General features: G+C 38.1%; 2 protein-coding genes across 5 annotated transcripts in view; both read left to right on the top strand.

Annotated features, from left to right (window-relative positions):
* Positions 1-14,301, top strand: part of LOC134816365 (ras-related protein Rab-6A-like) — a 41,105-nt gene extending 26,804 nt beyond the window's left edge. The window contains exons 6-7 of the mRNA XM_063825179.1: positions 219-312; positions 13,513-14,301. Of these exons, the coding sequence (XP_063681249.1) occupies positions 219-312; positions 13,513-13,647 (229 nt within the window). The 3' untranslated portion in view covers positions 13,648-14,301. The remainder of the gene's footprint in view (positions 1-218; positions 313-13,512) is intronic.
* A 3,952-nt stretch (positions 14,302-18,253) lies between these two features.
* LOC134816474 (rho GTPase-activating protein 24-like) lies at positions 18,254-23,421 on the top strand. Of its 4 annotated transcripts, none has more exons than XM_063825335.1 (11): positions 18,254-18,353; positions 18,490-18,600; positions 18,794-18,929; positions 19,213-19,390; positions 19,817-19,996; positions 20,094-20,162; positions 20,934-21,095; positions 21,515-21,613; positions 21,793-21,981; positions 22,374-22,409; positions 22,737-23,421. In XM_063825335.1, exons 1-10 carry the CDS (start codon positions 18,305-18,307, stop codon positions 22,407-22,409), a joined length of 1,209 nt encoding a protein of 402 aa, XP_063681405.1. In that variant the 5' UTR covers positions 18,254-18,304; the 3' UTR covers positions 22,737-23,421. The 4 variants fall into 4 exon arrangements, with proteins under 4 accessions (XP_063681405.1, XP_063681404.1, XP_063681402.1 ...); XM_063825334.1 differs by lacking the exon at positions 22,374-22,409 and adding an exon at positions 22,237-22,267; XM_063825332.1 differs by lacking the exon at positions 22,374-22,409 and adding an exon at positions 22,237-22,278.
* The last annotated feature ends 1,263 nt before the right edge of the window (positions 23,422-24,684 follow it).

Raw genomic sequence — 24,684 nt, 5'->3', positions numbered from 1 at the left:
AAATGAAAACTGTCTGTGGTTTACAACTATTTATATACTTTAAGTACTGTAATATGACTTGTATACAACTTATTATGGGTATTGGGTGACTATTACATCACTGCATATCATGTAGTTCTCTCTATCAGGCGAGTAAATTGATTTTCTCTATCCATTCAGGTTATTACTTCATGGTTTTTGAAAATGATAATATATTATTGTAATGTTCGTGTTTTCAGACAAGTTCCAATTGACGAAGGGGAAAAGAAGTCCCAAGATCTTAACGTAATGTTTATAGAAACTAGTGCAAAAGCTGGTTATAACGTTAAACAGGTAACGAACATCAAACAGTTAAACGTTTTAATAAGTTTATTTGTTTATAAGGAATTCCTATAATGTGCATCAAGTGTATTGTTACACTCTATCCTGGAATACCCCCCCCCCCCCCCCGGCCCCCCCCCCCCCCTTCTACCTAGCTTTCAAAGTTACTCGCGGGTACGTTTCTCCCTCCCGATTCCCCTTCCTATGTACCTTGGCCGGGGGGGTGGTCTTGATTCCTTTTTGTATGAAATTTATTACTCTGAATTCTCACATAAATGACTCAGCTGTTCACACCAGTCTATGTAAACTTGGATAACTTTGTCACCTCTAATCGTTGTCCATCTAAGTGTTGCGTTTTATGAGCTTGGCTAGTTGGCCACAGAAATGGTATCATTTCTGAGAAACTGGAAGGAAATTTGTTGCACCTGTGGAATAGAACTCTCACCAGGTGCTGCATATTAAGTTATTTTCTTATCAGGTCACATAATATTACATATATAATCTTGAAAAATAAACCAAGTTATGTTAAAGTACACGCTACATATTGTCATAGTATTATTATACTGGTAATTTCATCTAGAATTCTTCACATTATGGAGCCAGGGTGTGGACACCTAGTCTAAACGTACATGGTACTCAATAAATGTATTTAATTGTAGTTGTGAAAATAGTTAAATTACAGTTTACACCATGTAACGGCTGATGTATACTTACATGTTTGTTTTACCGGTACTTTCAGTTATAAACTAGTTGCAACTACCAGTAGTAGGTTCTACAATAAAATCAACTTAGTAAGTGTAAAACTTTAAAATTAAGGTTTATAGCAACCTAGTATAAAGGTTAGGATCTAAAGGACGTGTCCTTGTGAACGTGGCATGTTGTCTGCATATTACTGTGGTTAATGTGGTTAGTGGCCTACATTCCACACTACATTCCACACTTTACATGTTTATTTTACCCAACTTTACAGTACAATCTAATTCATTGCGACGTACTTTTAATAAGTACAGTGTAAAGTACATAAGATGGGTGTATACTACTGAACTTTTAAGGTTGTTGTATGTATTCAGTAACGAAATATGGAGACAGTAAAACTTTAGACTGTACTGTTAAATGCAAACAGGTGGTTTATGTACTGTTGATAAAGGCGATATTGCGTTATCGTCATAATTCAGGCTTGGCGAAGACTGCTAAGTCTGCTTCGTGCATGATTACTATTTAGTACTGTTGATCAAATTAATAAAATCGAAATTGTATCAAATTGGATGCTTGCAAAAATCATACAGACAGTCATCTTTTGTACTGCATTAAAATTTCAAACAGACGGATTTAGAAATTCCCGTGCACAATGAATGATGTTTTCATCAAACACTCATAACATAACATAAGAAACTATTTACATTCAGTAAGGACATGTGCATGTCATCGGCTATTTGCTGCATATTGAAAATTCCATGGTGACACGAGATCATTTCTACCTAGTTCAGATAAACCTGTAACTTTTGTCTACCTATGAGAATTTTTTCTGTGAACCGACGTTTTGTATTTATTTACCATATTCAGTCCCTTATATACATCTATATAAATCTTGAATAGTGATGTAATTCTAACCGATTACTGGTAACACGTAATCCGATGGGACAGATCGAGGCGGATTTTCATGAATCATGGAACGCGCTATGTCTGAACATCTGGTATCGGAGCGACGTAATATTCGCCACGCGCGTTTCTGTCCTATGTTTCTAGAAATTAGACGCGACCCGAGCCTTTCAGATCCCACGTAATTCTATGTGACGTTTCAATGCTCATATTCTGTCATAACAACAGCTCTTCTATTCGATTGTTGCTATCGATTTTATCAAATCTTCTGCCAAAACAACATACATTGTGGCTAATTCCCTGGTATTTACCCGAAACACAAGCTCACGAGTTTCCGCTTGACTTGTAAGATAGTTCTATTAATAGAATATGCCAGGTCTCACCTCTCTTCCAACGCCAAGCCGTCAAATAGAATTCTGTGTACCCCGCGCTCTACCCGTGGTAATGCCTACGAATAAATAAGACATTTTCCCCGATAATTTCTGTGTATTGGACAGGTCACGTGGAACATGTGTAATGACACTACCAGACATTCATTATAAACATGATATCCGATAACTTATGATCACATGTTAATCATTAAATTAAATTATACGAATATATTAATATACTACTGTGTATAAATTCATTTTACTTGTTATTTATTAACTTATTTATATGTCATACTTGAAAGCCTGTGGTCACAGAAAGGGAGTTAATTTTTTTTGATAGACAGTTTTTATCGCATCAAAAAATAACCATCCTAACCGAAGATAAAGCCGATTTTTATGTAAAACAAGCTCAACACAACGTAACAATCACAAAACATCCAACAATCTTTGTGAGTGCACGTGTGCGTTCCACCATCGTTACGATATCTTTGTTAAGAAACTGTTTTTAAAGTCTATATGCGGAGCCTCATATCAGAGCAACCCCTAATCTATAGACTAGGGTAGGGGAATTTGGGGTGCTATTTGGGTTGGGCGAGGATTTAAAACTGCAGCTTCAAGTCCCTGAAGAACACCGCCTTTAACTCACCAGACTCACAGTCCGGACTTGTATCGTATGTTTCTCCACTGATACAAGTCACAGTGACACTCCCTCCCCCCGCACAGCGCACTGTCACACTTTCTCCAGACTCCAGTGGGAAATCAGTTCCAGCAAAGAGCACTTTCCAGTGGTCCGGATACTTGGCACATTTCTCTCCTGGGGGATAATCAGGATAATGATATTGTGATGATAACGCGGCCGTGTGAAAGTTATTGGAGCGACACAATGAACTTTAATCTGTTTTGTCTCTGAACTTACGAGGAGTTGAATTGTCGAAGACACCGAGATCCAATGATCCTCCGTAGTACCAAACTTGTGTTTTGATAGATTTTGTAGGTTTCCGACAGAATGCGTCGTTATCAGTGAAAGCCTGATCGTACAAAACTTGTCCCTTGTTCATGATGGTGATCCTATCGACTGTTTTCTCCATCCTGATTATCGTGATTAATTACATATGATTATCGTAATTAATTAGATATGATTATCGTAATTAATTAGATATGATTACCTGGTACCCGCTACGTGGTGACACAATGAAACGAGCTATTGTTTTCAGGCGTATTCCGCTCATATCGATTATGGATACTAAAAGTATGTTAAAAATATAAAGCAGCTATAGCAAAACTTGTACTCACACAATGATGATGTTTACCCCGTTAGATTCACATTTCATAGCACCGTCGTCCATGTTAAACCAAGTTCTCTCTCCACCGTAGTACTTCTTAGCGCCAGCACCATTACAGTAAACGTTTCCTCTTACCTAGTGGAGAATAGAGGCGAATGAAACGACGCTTTTCCCAAAACCGTAAAAACAAACCAAGCTGGCCCAAAAAAACTGAAAAAGAGTGCTAGCCGGGAAACCTTTGAGTTAAGCTCAATGTGGCCGTTCGCTTTATCCTGATCATCTCGGATGAAGAGCTTGAAATAGACGGATGTTTCGCAAGGGAGCCTGACGTAGAACCGCTCCACGGCTAAGTTTGAGAAGTCGGTGGGGACGATGGCTGGTTCCGAAACTGAGAAAGGTATCCAATCCACACCACTCGGCACTGTTAGTGTAAATATTTAATTAGTTCGTCGCTTAAATGAAGATTTTTATTGGCATATTTATTATTTATGGATAACGACACAAATACAATTAGAAAAGCCATGAAAGGTTATAGCAATTAGTTTTATGTATAAGTATTCCGCTCATATCGATTATGGATACTAAAAGTATGTTAAAAATATAAAGCAGCTATAGCAAAACTTGTACTCACACAATGATGATGTTTACCCCGTTAGATTCACATTTCATAGCACCGTCGTCCATGTTAAACCAAGTTCTCTCTCCACCGTAGTACTTCTTAGCGCCAGCACCATTACAGTAAACGTTTCCTCTTACCTAGTGGAGAATAGAGGCGAATGAAACGACGCTTTTCCCAAAACCGTAAAAACAAACCAAGCTGGCCCAAAAAAACTGAAAAAGAGTGCTAGCCGGGAAACCTTTGAGTTAAGCTCAATGTGGCCGTTCGCTTTATCCTGATCATCTCGGATGAAGAGCTTGAAATAGACGGATGTTTCGCAAGGGAGCCTGACGTAGAACCGCTCCACGGCCAAGTTTGAGAAGTCGGTGGGGACGATGGCTGGTTCCGAAACTGAGAAAGGTATCCAATCCACACCACTCGGCACTGTTAGTGTAAATAGTTAATTAGTTCGTCGCTTAAATGAAGATTTTTATTGGCATATTTATTATTTATGGATAACGACACAAATACAATTAGAAAAGCCATGAAAGGTTATAGCAAAAGTTAAAACTTTTTTTAAAAAAAATACTATTATAGTTTTTTGTAGATGGCCCCAGATTTGAATTAGTTCACTGATTTAAGGGGTTAGGTGCTTTCATTAAATATAATTCATAAAATTCTATGAATTTTCTTACCGAAAACATTTGCGAGGGAAAGCTGTACCATCATAATCAAACTTATTGTCAGTTTGATAATTAATATCAATACCATCTTATACCTGCATGTCAACAGTAATACAATTAATAAAAAATGTATTTTTTAATGGACAAAATCATAAGCCAATAATATTTCAGACAAATATGCTATTGGGTGTGTAATATCCGGATCGGAACATTCTTTAAATACTATAGGGTGGTACAACCTCGCCGGCCGTAATAACTGAGCTCTGTGATAAAGAGTAATAAAAACAACCCGTCAGCTAACTGTACTATCTACAATTTATAAATTTGAATTTGAATAGAAATGGGAATACTAAGCTATAATTATCTGCACCGCTTTGTTGGCCAGTATCAACCCCACTTTGGGGATTTTGGTCGCTTTAACGGCCTAAGCGGTATACAAATAAAGCGTTATTATTATTATTATTGTTGCTACCGACTTTCTGGCTCATATAACCAAGATAAGATACAATACGACAAGAATGATTTGGTAACGTGCTTAACCATTTCCTTAGACAATTCTAACAGTCCTGTAAATGTGACCATGTAAATGTGATCATGTTCTGAAAGTTCCTTTCATATCGCCTATAGACTAGTTTAACTATTACTGGTTGGTTAAAATTAGCGCTCAAATTAACGCACGTGTTATATGGAGACTTGCTGCCATTTGTTTAAGACCCAACAGTTTCTTGTCAAGACGAAGATGGGGTACTAAGAACCGATTTAGTAAGGTGATTATGCTGATCTTCAAACTTATAATATAAACGGCCTATTGATTTATACTCGTCAAAATATAGACAAGAAGAGATAACTAATATTACAAAATAAAAGATAGTCAGCCTCATGTAACTGTGGGCCCCGGAGCTGTCATTTTCTACTGACCGTTGTCATTCGTTTCGCCGCTTACGTGTCCAAAGGAACGGATCATTAGTGCGCCGAGACTAGTTAAAACTGTACGGGGGCCGTTGCTTCTAAGGGTAGCTATGTCGATATGATTCATTAGTTAAAAAGCCATTAGAATATCAGCTAGGACAGATCAATGATTTTGATGGTTTCTGCAGCATGTGTTATTGGAGATCAAAATATCACTATCTTATGTATACTATATATAAAGCGAGACGATATGTAGGTATAATGTATATATACATGATATATATATATATATCCGTACCATTTTACTGGACACTACGGCATCAACTTTAACACGACGTTCCGCAAAAACCGTAAAAGATATAAAACTGAAACTTTGTTGACTGATTCAAATGCTTTAATGGTCTTCAGCATGAACAAATAAAAAACTGGCCAAGGAATAAGAATTTTGGTGCCCAAAATTTGGACCCTCAAGTGGTGTCAAAAACGCAATTAAATGCAAAAACAAGATACAAGGGTAGGTCTCTCCCGAACGTTGGGATGGCCTGAGGTGCGTATCTCCTTTTCAGTAACCCTAAGCCACTCTGTGCCGAGGCAGGGTGACCGACAACTGAACCCAATTGAACCTAGTTCCCACGCAGTTAGCAGGCTCCCAATCAGCTTAATTGGGTGACCAATCAGCTTGAATCCCAAAACGACAACTGAACCCAGGTCATATCACAACTGCACCTAAATCGGAAATACCACATCGTTCACATATTACGTAATCAGATGAGGGGGGGGGGGGGGGTTTCCGAATGATTACAGTCTAGTGTAATTTTGACACAATAGCTATGTGTAAAACTGATTACGGAGGGGAGGGAGGTAAAAATGTTCCAAAAATGATTACGTAATATGTGAACGACCCCTCAAAGTTAATAAGATAGACTGATTGGGTTTAAGATTATCTTCCCAAGCTACCCTGTCTAGAAAAAGTCCAAATTGGGTTCAATTGTCCGGTAGCCCCGAGGCACTATACTAGCTGTAGGGGGGTTAGTACTACGAGCCAGAGAGTGTGTATCACAAGCCGAAGCTGTACCAAATCACAGCTTGGTAACTGGCCGACTTGCATCCGACCGGATTTGAACCCGGGTCTTCCGCTTGGGAGGCGATCGTGTTACCACTACACCACCTGGCCGACGCGAACTAAATAGGTAATAATTATTTTACTCTCTTGAGTCTTGACACCATTTAGGGTTAGACGGGTTCCTGCTCGATACGCTAGGGACTCCAGATACTCCGTGGCCGTATTTTTGACCGTAGAATTCGTTAAAAGTGGTCCTGAGTTAATTAGACTGAGTTTACCCGGTTAAAACCCAATTTTCGGTCCAAAGATAGGCCAAAATCATGTTTGTTTATTTTCGAGCAAGTTAATTTCGTTGGCATATCAGCAAAATTTGCATAAAAGTGTATTAGAACTAGCTGCACAAGATGCTATTATTTCAGGATTTCCCCGGTCAAAATCCAATCGAATGGCGATATATGGATGTTAGAAAGCTATGTTAGGCTGTACTGAGTGCATTGGGTTTAAATTGGCCAGTGCTTGAAACAAACCAACGATCAGTGACCTCCTTTTAACACAGTTACACAACGCACTGACCAGATGGCTAATCTACCATATCACAAAATACATATTTATACTAATAGCACGCTCTTTTGGGCCTCGCGGCAACCCTTATGTCAGCCAAGACCCTTATGTCAGCCAAGACGAGTCCGTTAGTGTTCTCTCTGGTAATTTCATGTTTAATCCTGTTTAATCCTGTCACGTGACGCTCGTATAGCTATGTCACGTGACAGATTACTACAAGTGTCATGTAATTAGAAGACATAATAAGTAAGCCGGTTTAGAAGACATAATAAGTAAGCCGGTTTAGAGGTAGGGGCTTGGAGAAGCTTATTACCACATAATAGCTTTGTGTAAAGTGGCCGAGGGAGGGGAAGAGGAGTTTAACATGGCCACAGAATGGCTTGCGTCATATTATGTGAACAATCCCTAAGTTAATACTCGCCTGAGAGCGGGCACAGTTCTCAGAATAACGGTTATTGAATATGGTGTGGAGGCACACTCTCGAGGAACGTTTTGGCGTTGTTAATTTCATATCGTCTCGAATTTTCTGTACACCAATGACACTGCGACTAAAGGAACTAATGACAAATATAACAATAACAAAATAACAAAAATAGCCAATATTTCGGTACAGACGGTACCGAAATATTGGCTATTTTTGTTACTTTGTTATAGTTATATTTGTCATTAGTTCCTTTAGTCGCAGTGTCATTGGTGTACAGAAAATTCGAGATAATATGAAGTTTACAAAGTCAGAATAACGGTTATATTAACACAATGATCGATATATATTTATTTATATATCAGCCATTGGGAACATGTGATATTTCAGCCAAACCAACCAGTGCAAAACAAAACCATGAGAGAGTGGGTGCGGCCACAACCAATGCCAACGTCCATAATTGATACACTCAGGCACGCCGCAGTAGTGCCATTAACTAATTAAACTTTGTACTTCAAGTCTTTCTTCTTACTTATAATTCGAAAGAATATCTCTGTACGACTCTCAACACAACGTAACAATCACAAAACATTCTACAATCTTTGTGACTACACGTGTGCGTTCAACCTTGGGGCTTGGCCTTCGTTACTATGATATCTTTGTTAAGAAACTGTTTTTAAAGTCTATATGCCGATTGCCGAACATCATATCAGAGCAACCCCTAATCTATAGATAGGGTAGGGGAATTTGGGGTGCTATTTGGGTTGGGCGAGGATTTAAAACTGACTATCAAGTCCCTGAAGAACACCGCCTTTAACTCACCAGACTCACAGTCCGGACTTGTATCGTATGTTTCTCCACTGATACAAGTCACAGTGACACTCCCTCCCCCCGCACAGCGCACTGTCACACTTTCTCCAGACTCCAGTGGGAAATCAGTTCCAGCAAAGAGCACTTTCCAGTGGTCCGGATACTTGGCACATTTCTCTCCTGGGGGATAATCAGGATAATGATATTGTGATGATAACGCGGCCGTGTGGAAGTTATTGGAGCGACACAATGAACTTTAATCTGTTTTGTCTCTGAACTTACGAGGAGTTGAATTGTCGAAGACACCGAGATCCAGTGATCCTCCGTAGTTCCAAACTTGTGTTCTGATAGATTTTGTAGGTTTCCGACAGAATGCGTCGTTATCAGTGAAAGCCTGATTGTGCAAAACTTGTCCCTTGTTCATGATGGTGATCCTGTCGACTGTTTTCTCCATCCTGATTATCGTAATTAATTAGATATGATTACCTGGTACCCACTACTTGGTGACACGATGAAACGAGCTATTGTTTCCGCTCATATTGATTATGGATACTAAAAGTATGTTAAAAATATAAAGCAGCTATAGCAAAACTTGTACTCACACAAGGATGATGTTTACCCCGTTAGATTCACATTTCATAGCACCATCATCCATGTTAAACCAAGTTAACTCTCCACCGTACTGCTTCTTAGCTCCAGCACCGTTACAGTAAACGTTCCCTCTTACCTAGTGGAGAATAGAGGCGAATGAAACGACGCTTTTCCCAAAACCGTAAAAACAAACCAAGCTGGCCCAAAAAAACTGAAAACGAGTGCTAGCCGGGAAACCTTTGAGTTAAGCTGAATATGGCCGTTCGTATCATCTTGATCATCTCGGATGAAGAGCTTGAAATGGACGGATGTTTCGCAAGGGAGCCTGACGTAGAATCGCTCCACGGCCAAGTTTGAGAAATCAGTAGGGACGATGGCAGTTTCCGAAACCGAGAAAGGTATCCATTCCACACCACTCGGCACTGTCAGTGTAAATAGTTAATTAGTTCGTCGCTTAAATGAAGAATTTTATTGGCATATTTATTATTTATGGATAACGACACAAATACAATTAGAAAAGCCATGAAAGGTTATAGCAAAAGTTAAAACTTAAATATTTCGAGATATAATTTTTTTAATGTTAAAACAGGTAAAATAAAAAATTCTATTATAGTTTTTTGTAGATGGCCCCAGATTTGAATTAGTTCACTGATTTAAGGGGTTAGGTGCTTTCATTAAATATAATTCATAAAATTCTATGAATTTTCTTACCGAAAACATTTGCGAGGGAAAGCTGTACCATCATAATCAAACTTATTGTCAGTTTGATAATTAATATCAATACCATCTTATACCTGCATGTCAACAGTAATACAATTAATAAAAAATGTATTTTTTAATGGACAAAATCATAAGCCAATAATATTTCAGACAAATATGCTATTGGGTGTGTAATATCCGGATCGGAACATTCTTTAAATACTATAGGGTGGTACAACCTCGCCGGCCGTAATAATTGAGCTCTGTGATAAAGAGTAATAAAAACAACCCGTCAGCTAACTGTACTATCTACAATTTATAAATTTGAATTTGAATAGAAATGGGAATACTAAGCTATAATTATCTGCACCGCTTTGTTGGCCAGTATCAACCCCACTTTGGGGATATTGGTCGCTTATACGGTCTAAGCGGTATACAAATAAAGCGTTATTATTATTGTTACTACCGACTTTCTGGCTCATATAACCAAGATAAGATACAATACGACAAGAATGATTTGGAAACGTGCTTAACCATTTCCTTAGACAATTCTAACAGTCCTGTAAATGTGACCATGTAAATGTGATCATGTTCTGAAAGTTCCTTTCATATAGACTAGTTTAACTATTACTGGTTGGTTAAAATTAGCGCTCAAATTAACGCACGTGTTATATGGAGACCTGCTGCTATTTGTTTAAGAACCAACAATTTCTTGTCAAGACGAAGACGGGGTACTAAGAACCGATTTAGTAAGGTGATTATGCTGATCTTCAAACTTATAATATAAACGGCCTATTGATTTATACTCGTCAAAATATAGACAAGAAGAGATAACTAATACTACAAAATAAAAGATAGTCAGCCTCATGTAACTGGGCCGGGGGGGCCCCGGAGCTGTCATTTTCTACTGACCGTTGTCATTCGTTTCGCCGCTTACGTGTCCAAAGGAACGGATCATTAGTGCGCCGAGACTAGTTAAAACTGTACGGGGGCCGTTGTTTCTAAGGGTAGATATGTCGATATGATTCATTAGTTAAAAAGCCATTAGAATATCAGCTAGGACAGATCAATGATTTTGATGGTTTCTGCAGCATGTGTTATTGGAGATCAAAATATCACTATCTTATGTATACTATATATAAAGCGAGACGATATGTAGGTATAATGTATATATACATGGTATATATAGATATATCCGTACCATTTTACTGGACACTACGGCATCAACTTTAACACGACGTTCCGCAAAAACCGTAAAAGATATAAAACTGAAACTTTGTTGACTGGTTCAAATGCTTTAATGGTCTTCAGCATGAACAAATAAAAAACTGGCCAAGGAATAAGAATTTTGGTGCCCAAAATTTGGACCCTCAAGTGGTGTCAAAAAACGCGAATTAGATGCAACAACAAGATACAAGGGTAGGTCTCTCCCACCGAAATCAGAAATACCACATCGTTCACATATTACGTAATCAGCTGAGGGGGGGGGGGGTTTCCGAATGATTACGCTAGTGTAATTTTGACACAATAGCTATGTGTTAAACTGATAACGGAGGGGAGGGAGGTAAAAATTTTCCAAAAATGATTACTTGATATGTGAACGACCCCTCAAAGTTAATAAGATAGACTGATTGGGTTTAAAATTATCTTCCCAAGCTACCCTGTCTAGAAAAAGTCCAAATTGGGTTCAATTGTCCGGTAGCCCCGAGGCACTATACTAGCTGTAGGGGGGTTAGTACTACGAGCCAGAGAGTGTGTATTACAAGCCGAAGCTGTACCAAATCACAGCCGACTTGCATCCGACCGGATTTGAAGCCGGGTCTTCTGCTTGGGAGGCGATCGTGTTACCACTACACCACCCGGCCGACGCGAACTAAATAGGTAATAATTATTTTACTCTCTTGAGTCTTGACACCATTTAGGGTTAGACGGGTTCCTGCTCGATACGCTATGGACTCCAGATACTCCGTATTTTTGACCGTAGAATTCGTTAAAAGTGGTCCTGAGATAATTAGACTGATTTTACCCGGTTAAAACCCAATTTTCGGTCCAAAGATAGGCCAAAATCATGTTTGTTTATTTTCGAGCAAGTTAATTTCGTTGGCATATCAGCAAAATTTGCATAAAAGTGTATTAGAACTAGCTGCACAAGCTGATGCTATTAGTATTATTTCATGATTTCCCCGGTCAAAATCCAATCGAATGGCGATATATGGATGTTAGAAAGCTATGTTAGGCTGTACCGAGTGCATTCGGTTTAAATTGGCCATGGTGCTTGAAACAAACCAACGATCAGTGACCTCCTTTTAACACAGTTACACAACGCACTGACCAGATGGCTAATCTACCATATCACAAAATGCATATTTATACTAAAATCACGCTCTATTGGGCCTCGCGGCAACCCTTATGTCACGTGACGCTCGTATAGCTATGTCACGTGACAGATTACTACAAGTGTCATGTAATTAGAAGACATAATAAGTAAGCCGGTTTAGAAGACTGCATAAGTAAGCCGGTTTAGAGGTAGGGGCTTGGAGAAGCTTATTACCACATAATAGCTTTGTGTAAAGTGGCCGAGGGAGGGGAAGAGGAGTTTAACATGGCCACAGAATGGCTTGCGTCATATTATGTGAACAATCCCTAAGTTAATACTCGCCTGAGAGCGGGCACAGTTCTCAGAATAACGGTTAACACAATGATATGATCGATATATATTTATTTGTATATCAGCCATTGGAAACATGTGATATTTCAGCCAAACCAACGCAAAACAAAACCATGAGAGAGAAGTGAGTGGGTGCAGCCACAACCAATGCCATCCTCCATAATCGATACACTCAGGCACGCCGCAGTAGTACCATTAACTAATTAAACTTTGTATGTCAAGTTTATCTTCTTACTTATAATTCAAAGAATTATCTTTGTACGACCGCCCACGTGCAAATCAGATGAGAAATAGGAAGTCGCATAGTAACCATGGTTACACGCACGTGCAAAGATTTGCGAGCGACATTTTAATTGGTGTTGTGGTAATTACATTGTGTTCAGTGCGAGCTACATTTTAATCGGCTGTATCTTCGGTCATGACGGATATTTTTTGATGCGATAAAAACTGACTACCACAGAATACTATTAACTTCCTCCCTGTGACCACGGGCTTTCTAGTACTTATATAGGATCGATATGGTGTGTTGTTGGTTATCAAAAAGTATCTGAGTTCTGACTTTTCTGAAGTTCCTCAGAGGAAATTATGTTTATTACAACTAAAATTTAAAGGAATCCCCCACCCCTCCCCCCATTGCTAGCACCCCGTGTCTAGTGCCGCTGAAAAATAGACACATTACTTCTTTTGGTGACATGTTAGTACATTAAACTAATGGTCCTTAAATTATTCCAACTTTTATGCAGGGACTAGTAAATATTCACTGATGATGACAGAAAATATTCTGCCCATGTTTCAGAGATTTTGATAATAATAATTTTAATAATTGAAACTTTTTAAAACCTATTCGTTGTTTGATTGCGGGAACTACCGATCTTGATGTTAATGTAATTCTACTCTAAAAACAAGTGCTTGTTAACGATGGTTAACTATTAAATAACAACATTCCATGATTTCAGCTATTTAAGAGGATAGCGGCAGCCCTACCTGGAATGGACTCTGGTAATGACGGTAAAAACAACGAGGATTTAATAGAAGTGAAACTGAAGGACAAGACTGAGCCGTCAGCAGCGGAGGGGGGTTGTTATTGCTAGGAGATATACTGTATCCAGGTTCAGCTGTTGGAGAGTCCCAACCACATCTCATGCAAGATTGCTACCGAACACAGATTTATTATACCGAGCAGACAGTCTGGCCGCGATCAGGGTTTTTAGTGAGCTTATTTTGTATGAAGAGACCGCTACTTCACTATTTTACTTTACCATTCGTGTTGATCCAATAGATTGTTCATATCACAAGCTTGTTGATATGCGGAATGTGAAAGTATGGTCCTGAACAATTGCTGTTTTGTCAAATTATTGAAATGTTGCAGTGCAACGATGTCTCCTAAAATTTTCTTGTTGCACATTGGCCTGTCATGTTTTGACATAGTGCGATAAATATCATAGGTGAGCCGGGCGGCGCCCTTAATAAATTTTGTTATCTTTATTTTATCAAAATCTATCATCTTCTGTATAGGATGATTTAGGTTACCCAAGTATATCTTAAGACTGTTATCATTATTGTAGAGTTGTATCAAAATATCGTATTGAAATTTTCTTAAGTGACTGATATTTTAATTTTAAAATATAAGCCATGATACGACATGAATTTGTTAAAAGTGATACGTCTTAGTCTAATCTTGTATATTGTTGTATGTCATGTTGAAGGATTGGTGAATGATAAATTTACTATCAATTTATTCAGAATTAAGTTGTTTTATATGTGTTGTGTGTACAGTATATGTCATGCAGTCATAGGGGTAATTCGGAATCAGCGTTCGAAAATACATTGATCCCAGCTGCAGTTGGCTTCAACTATCGGGGGCCCTTTTATAAAAATCTCGAAGATCGGATCGAGATGTAGAGTGTCTGTGTAGACTTAGTAGTATAGAGCGATTTCAGATTTAGCACGCTCGGTAACATTTAACATGTCGATTTGTATTAACGGGTGATACTCGTATAATATCTGTTCCATACCGTCGACGAGTCCAACTCGTCGCGCGTCCTGGTAGGTTGTAAACTTACAAATATCACCCGTTAACAGGCTAGATTGGGTGGCGCTGCAACTCACTGCATTCAAATTTTTGTTTAACTGAATTATTTATATCAAGTATGCCAAATCATACATATATATTACATTGCATTTAAGTTTAAAGCTGAGTAAAATTATGAAGCGAATTGATTCACGACGTCAATCCTTCGCAGCTCGGCGAGGCCCAGGCCCACCATGATATGAGTGGGGCATTTTGCCAATCTACCGAAGTTGCGAGAAAAATCATTTGATGCGCGGCTCAGCAGTTCATCGCGCTATAATGTAGCGCAATGATGCTCATGATTGATTTAATGTCTTTAACAATCTCTATCGCATATCGTCAATATTTTGGAATTTTGTAAACCATATGCATGGTAAATTTTAAAAATTGAATGAGACTAGGAGGTGCACCATAAAAATAAACTTGCTCGGATTTTAAAAATTTTTGTACCATTGTTTTCTAGAGACTGTGAGAATTTTCACAATACCAAATTTGTCATACCTTTTTGGAAAGATCAGTGAGTTTTGCCTAGGTGCCATATTTGATGGTGCGCGGCTTTTGGAGCAAAATTAGCTGTAAAAGTCGCGTAATTTGACCAAATTTGACCAAATTCGTTGATTTTTGTCGTATTATTTGGATATATCTTCAGTTCCTTGAATGAGATCATTCTGAAAATTGGTGACGATCTTTCAATAGGGCTTTTACAACTGTCCGAAAAATTTGGTGGATATCGGAGTTGATATAGTGATCAAAATGGGGCAAAATACGCTGCTTTTAGCTGTAACATAATGTTTGATGGTTGGATATGCTTAAAACTTTTCTTGATTCACGATGTCAATCCTTCGCATCTCGCCGATCTGCATACGAGTGGTTGCGAGAAGCATTATTGGATGCGCGCGCGCGACCCAGTAGTGCATCGCGCTACAAAACTTTTCGGACACATTTCTTGTAAGTCTATGAGTAAGCTTACCAATTTTTGTTGCAATCGGAGGTCGGGAAGAATACTTAATATCTATTTGTTTGAAGAAAATTGTGCTGGCCGAAATTAGCGCTAAAAAACCATCCCACAGTCGGCACGCGCGGCTCACTGTCGATGGCGCACTACCTAATGAGACTTGCTATGCTGCAAGTGATACAAGTTCACATTACTGACATGACAGTGGGTTGACATACGTTGCATGCCACTTTTCGCGCGCGACTGTATCAAACAGTGGGCATGGCAGAATATATGTCCTGTCAATAAAAATATGCTCCTTGTTGCATGAAGTGTCTTGTCGCAAATTGTATTTAATCTGATCCTATGTTCAAATATAGGTTGATTACAAAAAAGGTTTGTTAATTGTTCTGAATTTGTTAAAATCTTTTTTGTTTTTTAGGTATAATTATTATTTATTGTGTTATTTTTTTTCATTCTTTTTTTTGATTTCCCCATTATATGTAACTCCCTCTTTGAAACATCTGGCAGACTTGGCAAAAAGACACTCATCCTCACACCTAAACCATCAGACAGCTACATCATACATATACAGAGCAGGGACAATATGGAACACATAACGACAAAATCTCATTCTAACTACATTCACCTGTAATCCCAATCACCTCAAATCATCTATAAAAATAACCATCGCTCACACTCAAAAGGAAGGAGAACCAAATGACTGGAACTTATCAAAAGCTAGGTGGAAATAAAATGTCTTTAGGGCATTTTTAAAACATTCTACTGATGATAATGGTCTCACTGAGTAGGGTAGTTCATTCCAAATTTTTGGTCCACAAAACATAAATTCAGTATCTTTTCGTCTGAAATGAGGAGCAGGAGGAACTTTCAACAAATAAAAGTCATCATCTAGTCTAGAACTTTGTCTTCGTACTTCTGAGAAGTACGAGAAGTACTACTTCTCTTAGATTGATGTTTTATTTCAAAATTCAAATAAACTTTACATCAATTTATTACAGTTATATTCAATAAAAAAAGACCATAATATCTCCTGTGGGGCAAAAACATGGAAAAAGAGAGCTAAAAAATATTCATGAGACTCAACACTACCAGACTGCAGCTGGAGTGAGAAACATTATGTAAACATCAAAGTAAAATTTATTTCGGCTGAACCAAAACACAGTGGTAAAACCATAATTACATTGGTGCCGACCCTACATAAAATCATTAATAAATAATCAATAGAACAAATATAAATGTATACTATACCTTCTTGCTACTACTCCACAAACTTACACGACATAACAACAAAATTATATATATTATAATATTATAATAACAATCTATCTAGCCACTCACGTACCTACTGCGTGACGCGCTTGTTTCGGGTTGTTTCCTAGAAAGTACTGAGGGGCTATGTTATTAAGACACTTGAAGACTAGAAGTGATATTTTGAACCAGACTGGTAGATAGTGGAGCTTTTTGAAATAGGTTCACGTCAGTGGCGTAACGTTGCCTGTTGGCGCCCCCCTGCCGAAAAAAGCGCCCCCCTGTTGGCCCCCCTCCCCTTTTGGTGCCCCTCCCTAAAATTGAACAAATTAGGTGATTTTAAAGAATATGCCGGTAAAATCTCTAAAAAAGTGTGTATCTAGAGCAAAACGCGCAGTTTTGCTAGTACTTTAGTTAAGTTTTCGAAATTGTCCCACATTCAAACGACGATTTTGCGCCCCCCTAAGACGGAGCCCCCCTGCACAGCGGGGTCAGCAGGGCCTTTCGTTACGCCACTGGTTCACGTACCTTTTTGCCGTAAATAAACACAGAGCAGCATTGCTCTGTATCTTTTGTACCTTATAAAGATTCTTTTCTGTTAGACCATATTAGTTCCTTCTTAAAACGGCAGAAAATCTTTAAAATGTGCTTTAAAGCCACCTGGGAAACTATACATGCTTTAGCTGGATTGGCCAATCAGATCTACATTGACTTTTTGGAGTGGTTCCTGTGATTATAACCAATATATTCCTGCACATGTTTCTGACAGCCTAGCTCTCAGAAATTATTCATAATACCCAGTGGCGTAACGCAAACATTGACTGTTGGCGCCCCCCCCCCCCCCACCGAAAAAGCGCCCTTCTGTTGGCGCCCCCTCCCCTTTTGGCCTTCCTCCCCTTTTGGCGCCCCTCCCTAAAATTGTACAAATTAGGTGATTTTAGAAGATACGCCGGTAAAATCTCTAAAAAAATGTGTTTCTAGATCAAAACACGCAGTTTTGCTAGTAGTAGTACCTACCTCAGTTAAGTTTTTCAAAATTTTCCCACATTCAAACAACGATTTGGTGCCCCCCTAAGATGGCGCCCCCCGCACAGCAGGTCAGCGGGGCCCTACGTTACGCCACTGATAATACCCAACTATCAAACAAATCAATTTCAGATTTTTTCTGTCTTTCTTTCAGTCATCTGCACATTTTTCGAAAATAGGGTTGTTCAATAAATCTGGATACTGGCTGGTTAGGTGAACCATGTTCTTTCTGACACGCGATAGTGAATTTTAAACAATTAGCTTCCAACGTTAACCAATTGAAATCAAGGACCACTTTCACTTGACAAACCATAAATAGTTCACCTTCTCACCAGTAACCAGTAACCAGATCTACAAATCTTTTACTAAAAGGATAATATATTTCTTAATAAATAGCCATGGCTCTAGATATGTGACAGTGACATGTTTGTAACTGAGAATTGCAATGAGTATGGCTAATATCACTACTGGATGGTTGAAGAAAGAAACACATGGTATGGTGTCAAAATACATTTTAAATTGTCACTGCTAATGCCGAAATTCAATGTGATTAATTGTTCTAAATTTTATGTTTTATAATTTTATATTAAATTTGAAAATATTAAAATTATGAGGCCCTTATTTGTGCAGGTACTTTAAGGAGGTATGAGAGAAGATGGGTGGTGGTATCTGGCAACAGTTTGTCCTATTTCAAGAAGGATGATAATAGTAATCCATCGTTAGGCATCATTGATCTACCTGGTAAGCGAATAATAATAGCTGCTGCTAAAAAAGCCATATCTGGAGACAGAGAGCTTTATTTTCCTAAACAATTGTTAAGGAAATATGATATTGCCATTACATAACTGTAGGTACGGATGTCTATTATATCTTTCAGAAGATTAGATTTCAGTTGTTTAACTCACCAGGATATTTATTATAGCTGTAATTACAGGTAAGAAGATAGTACAGAATCCGGACACGGACCACGGCTTCAAGTTTGAGCTAACGGACAAGGAGAGCTCTTACAATTTTAGCTGTGAAACCAAAACAGAACGTGAGAAATGGGTGGATGCCATATCATGTATCAGGTATGGAATGTTACTTTAACCTTTGGTGGTCTATCGTTATATGTACATATAATATGTATATATAACCCGGTGTTGCTATTTCAGTAATAATATGTTCATGTTAGTGTGTCTATTATCCCAGTAATGTTAAGTTATCTTGAAATTAGGGGATCTAACGTGTTATGCGGATGAAAATATGCTCAAAAATTCAAATTCGTGTGATCGCCGACAAATTGAATGATCGCCAAATTGAATGATCGCCAACAAATCACAAAGTCAAGTTTCAAAACCTTTCCGATTTCAGTTACGGCCCGTTTGGAGGTGGGATGTTTGGTTCTTCAATTGAGGTGACTGTAAAAAGAGAAAAGCTCCACGGAGGAAGAAACGTTCCTAAAATCATATCCCAGTGTATCGGGTATCTTGATAACAGTTTCAGGCTGAAGGAGAATGGAATATTCAGGTTGCCAGGAAACGAGAAGACCGTGAGTATAAGTATATGTGGAATGTGTTCAGTGTGGAATGTGTTCAGTGTGGAATGCGTTGGAGACTCACTTTTACTTTTGTGTTCATTTGGATGGTTATCCGACACTTATGATATGAGTCAGTATTCTATTATATAACTTTAAGGCAAGTAAGATTACGTAATATGCGATTCCAGTCCACAGTATGTACATATTATATATTATGTTGGTTGTATCAAATTACGATACATAATCTAGGTGTAAGCATGGTATGTAACTCAATAGAGGATTTATTATTACAATAGTTCAATAAATACCGCAAATATTGGTATAACTATTATAATTGGTGATATTCAACCAGGCTTAACTTTGATCGTATTTTAGTTATGAAAGGAATTTTTGCGATGCAACGATATTTTCTAAAATATTACCAAATCTTTCCTCCAGGTAAAGCAGCTTAAGATGGAATTCCAAGAAGGAATGGAGCCGAACCTAGAAGCAAAGGGAGATACGCACACTATTGGCAGTTTACTGAAACTGTATCTCCGGAGTTTGCCTGATTCAGTGATACCCAGCTCGCTGTATGAGGATTTTGTGGCTATAATTCTTACCTACGAGCTGAACCAGGTAGATGGATTGTTTAATTAATTAATTAATTGTTTGATATGATACAGATATATCAAGATGAATGGTACATTTTCTCTTATCTCTACTATTCCTACAGCAAGAAGGGTTGAACGAGTTACGGTACCTGATCAACAGAATACCTTGCTCAGCCTACAACTGTATCAGGGTCAGTAGGGAGTGTTACAAAAATACAATGTATAGTGTATAGTGTATAGTGTATAGTGTATAATGTATAATGGTGTTATAACGTTGTTGTACTCTATAAGTGTATATTAACCTACAAGCATAACTGCTTGGCGTGATGAGGTACATCTTTGATCGTTCGAAGGTCTTTCAACAACACGTAATATAAAAATATAATGCATAATGTATATTGTATAATGTATAATGTATAATGCATAATGTATAATGTATAATGTATAGTTTATAATGTATAGTAGGGACATCAGGAGGCTTACACTACACTCTTTAGATAGCTTCCATACAGTTACAACAATTTAACTTAGTTTAGACTGTAGTTCATAGTGTAAACTGTTGTGTTTTTAAGAGTTCTGATAAATTGTACGAATAGAATTGTAATAGCGTAATTGCTTTCGTCAGAGAATAAAATTGAACTCGCTATAGTAAAATATGCTGTGTGTTTCAAGACTGTAAGTCAAGAGTTACAGTTCACTGGTTTAATGTTACTTGTAGAGGTATTGAAGTGTGACTGAAAGTAGCGAACTTGTACTCCGTGTAGTTTCTTTACTAATTTAAAAGAATGTTATCAAAACTGTGCTGAAACTGTTCAGAGGAGTGTCAATCCAACAAACAATTCCCAGATTACTGTGCGTTCTTTGTGAAAATGTACAGATAATCAAACAGTCATCATAGAAATTCTATGATGACAGAATTGAAAATTTGAATTTTGAATCACAGAATCCCCCGCGCTTTTCAGAGACTTTGTGAGTTCCTGTTCAAAGTGCAGACTTACTCAGACTCCAACAGGATGGACCTCAACAACTTAGCCATAGTATTTTCACCCACAATCCTCAAAAACAACAGTGGCAACCTTGATCTAGAGATGAGAGATATACAGAAACTTAAAAAAGTCACAGAGGTATGTGTTATGTAATATTCTGTGTTATTCTGTCGTAATCTATGGTATGACGTATGTGGTATTCTGTGATATTCTGTGGTATTCTGGGGTATGTATGATCTGACCACGGTGTAGTTATTGAATAGTAGCATTACATAATATTATATGGTATTTGGTTGAAACTTGAACTCGGAGATTGAGTAAATAGTTTTAACAGTTAACACTATATTGCAATATTTTCATTACACATGATATCGCCACTGTTCTGTAAGTAGCTCTACTAGCTTATTACTGTGTCGTCTTACTCAGTAAAATGTTCAACGTTCAATAGTATTTTATTATGATATGTAGTTTAGGAACTATTATTACTACTAAAAGTTTACAGGATATTACAGGATATAACTCGTGTTTGGTGAAGTTAGATTATATCTTCTCTTCAGATGATGATATTGAACCACGAGACACTGTTTCCTGCTGACAAGGAGGAAGAAGATCAAGAAGATTTAGATTTAGAAAATATTGACCCGGACGAGCTTAAGGTATGTTTCTGGGTAATAGGTATGTTAATTGTTAAGGTATGTTTCTTCAACTCTCATCTTATGTTAATGCTTAGTCAGGTTTATTTCTAGTAAACTCAATAGAAACATTCTAATAATCTGTTCTCTTATTCATTCATTTTAGAAGGACACTGCTTTGATGATATTATCAAACCTTTCAGAATTTATTCACGGTAAAAATGATAAAATACCAAGTACAATCACGGGAGATTCTCACAAAAGATAAGGAGATTGCAGCGCTGCGTGCGCAGCTGGCGCAATCTCAGCAAACTGTGGAACATCAGGAGCACACTATTATAGAACAGCAGAACAAGCTGGATCATCTAGGAGGCTGTGTTCAACGACTAGAGGTACGATAATCTTACTATCACTTACTACCGGGAAATTAACGGTCATTTCCTTAAAATACTCTCACTTTAAATAAGTAGTTTTTGCGGGAAAAAAGTAGGTTTTATTACTGTTTACTGTTTATACTGTTGGGATGGCACAATTCCTTTTCTTACATTTCTTATCACTATGTATTTTGGCCATCGTAATATTTCCTATAAAAATACATCGCCTGTGTTGATACTTACAGAAACTTATAAATACTTACAAATTTGCAGAATCAAGTTACAAATTACAAAGCTACCTTGAGTAATTTCCGCGTTAGTACAGTATTCAGTGTCAAGTGTCAATTATCATCAACACAATTATATGCTGTTTAATATTTCTTTATGTCAATTTAAGGAACACCAATCAGTTGCAGGATCAAGATAATGAACTAACAATCACTTAAGTAATAATAGCTGATTATGCTGATATGATCGATTTGTAATGCATTCTCGGGACAGCAATATATTATGTTTCATATTATTACGCATTCTTTTCGCTTTTATGTATGCCTTTTTTTCTTACACTTCTAATGATACAGCAGTATTTGAGATTATTAGAGGTCAATGTTATGTCATGTGGGGCTTTCTTTTTTCAAGCTTTACAAAAATATATCTATATAATTACATTGTAGAATCTAGATGATAACAGATCAGCGGTAGTAAAATCAAACCCCTAATATTTGTAATATTTGTAATACCTTTCATAACCTCTTATCAGCCCCATTACCCAGGCGCAGGAAAGTTGTAGCCCTCGAGCATCCTTGCCATCGTCACCACTACCACCTCCGCGCAGTTCCAACACCGTGTTGACGGGTGCTAATAAAAATGTAGAGTTGTTAACTTCACCCCAACTAAGGAGGAGGACTCAGCCTGTTGCTAAAGATAGACCAGCCGTTAAACCTCGGCCCGGCACTATTTGTGGGCCTTGAATTTTTACGTGTTTTTATTTCTTTCTCTTATCCATAGAGGTTTTCAGGAGGCTTCTTCCATTCTTAACCATACTCCTTTATCGATTCTTGTAGCATATGCTTTTGCTGTACGATGGCAAATGATTGTGTTATTTGATAGTAGATAAACTTAGGGACTCGTAGAAAGGTTTAATCGGTTAATTGCTGTCACAGGCTTTAATAAATTGAGCCCCCCGTCAGTTGACATGTGAGTGGAATCTTATCGATGTTATAATTTATCGTTGCAACGGTGCAAAATGGTTTCTCGATAACCATTTTTAACAACAAATTGAGCGTTAGATTCATACTTTTATAGTTTAATAATATGCGGGGTATTTAGATGGCGGTAAAAACGAGATTTTGATATGATGTAAATAAGTTTAATGTGGACTCGTAGTTAAATTACGACTGATGGATTGTTTATATCTGTTGATTGTTATTGATAGCATCCTTACACCATTACACCGAACGTCTGTGTGATTCTGCTTCCGTGTTGTGATCAAATCGTGGAAACTTCAAAGTTGGAGGACGCATAGCTATTATCGTATAAATTCAGCATAGCACGCACGGACGTTACGCGCGCGTGTTGCGCGTGTTTATTTAATTAATTACGCGTCGTTATTTATTTGTGGATTTGTTAATTTGCTTACTTTTACTTTACGTTGTTTAGCTGCAAGGCAGCAGGGTCATCTATGAAAACCACCCTATTATGATAGATTATTATAGATAATTGTATCGCTTATCCAGTGAACAGTCTAGTGCATGAGATTACTGGTGACTTGATCGCAACACATAGTAAATTTGCAGCAGCGAGAACTGAGGAATAATAGTTTGTAGTTGTTCTCTCCGAGGTTCCCGTCGCCAGGAATGTCGTTAGGAATTAACCGTAATTGCCGAGGCGGCTTCGGGTAAATTGGTCAGCCGGTGGTCGCAGTTCGCTCTGTGGGATCTTTTAAGGGGCCATTTGATACATGTTTCGTATCGGCGGCGCGCGCGAAAAGTGGCATGCAACGTATGTCAATACAAGGGGCCATCTACTTATATTAGGACATACCGCTTAATTGACGATGCGATGTTAATTCATCGCAGCTCGAGTATGACATTGATCGCGGCTTGGGTTGCTCTAACCAGAGCCCTCTCACTTGCAGTAGCGCGCGACCGCCGAAGGCGGCAAAGGATATATATTGTATATTCAACTTGTGAAACAAGCGCGTCACGCAGTACGCGTATACACATGGCTATGTGAACGGCTTGGGTATGACATTGATCTAAATCGATGTATTTTTGGACGCCGATTCCGAATCACCCCCATGACGTAAAAATTGACGGTATGTTACGGATGTTACTTGGAGGACTTCGACGCGCCGCGCGAACTAGCATTCTTGCTACGCATCGTCGACGATCGTTGCTCTGCTTCGCAGAGCAACGATCTCGACGGATTGACATCGTCAATCAAGGATGTTACTCTATATATAAGTTGTAATGTTGAAATTTTTTTGGAACAGATATTTTACGAATATCACCCGTTAACTATTGACGGATGTTACTCGTCTAAATTTCTTCGAAGTGGCCCGAGGCAAGTGCTACAAAGTAGCGCGCGCCAGGCTAGGACAAAGTTTTAAAACATTTTAAAAATGTTTGACTAAAACTTTTATAATTTTTGACTTTTCGGCCTGAGTCATTCTTGTATCACGTTGCGACCCCTACGGTCGTTTCACTATAGTGACGATAC

Source organism: Bolinopsis microptera, chromosome 6 (genome assembly GCF_026151205.1).
Source record: "Bolinopsis microptera isolate Bmic1 chromosome 6, MBARI_Bmic_1.0, whole genome shotgun sequence".
In the NCBI taxonomy this organism is placed as follows: domain Eukaryota; kingdom Metazoa; phylum Ctenophora; class Tentaculata; order Lobata; family Bolinopsidae; genus Bolinopsis; species Bolinopsis microptera.
Note: the sequence above shows the minus strand (reverse complement) of the source record. Positions and strands in the feature narration are given on the sequence as shown.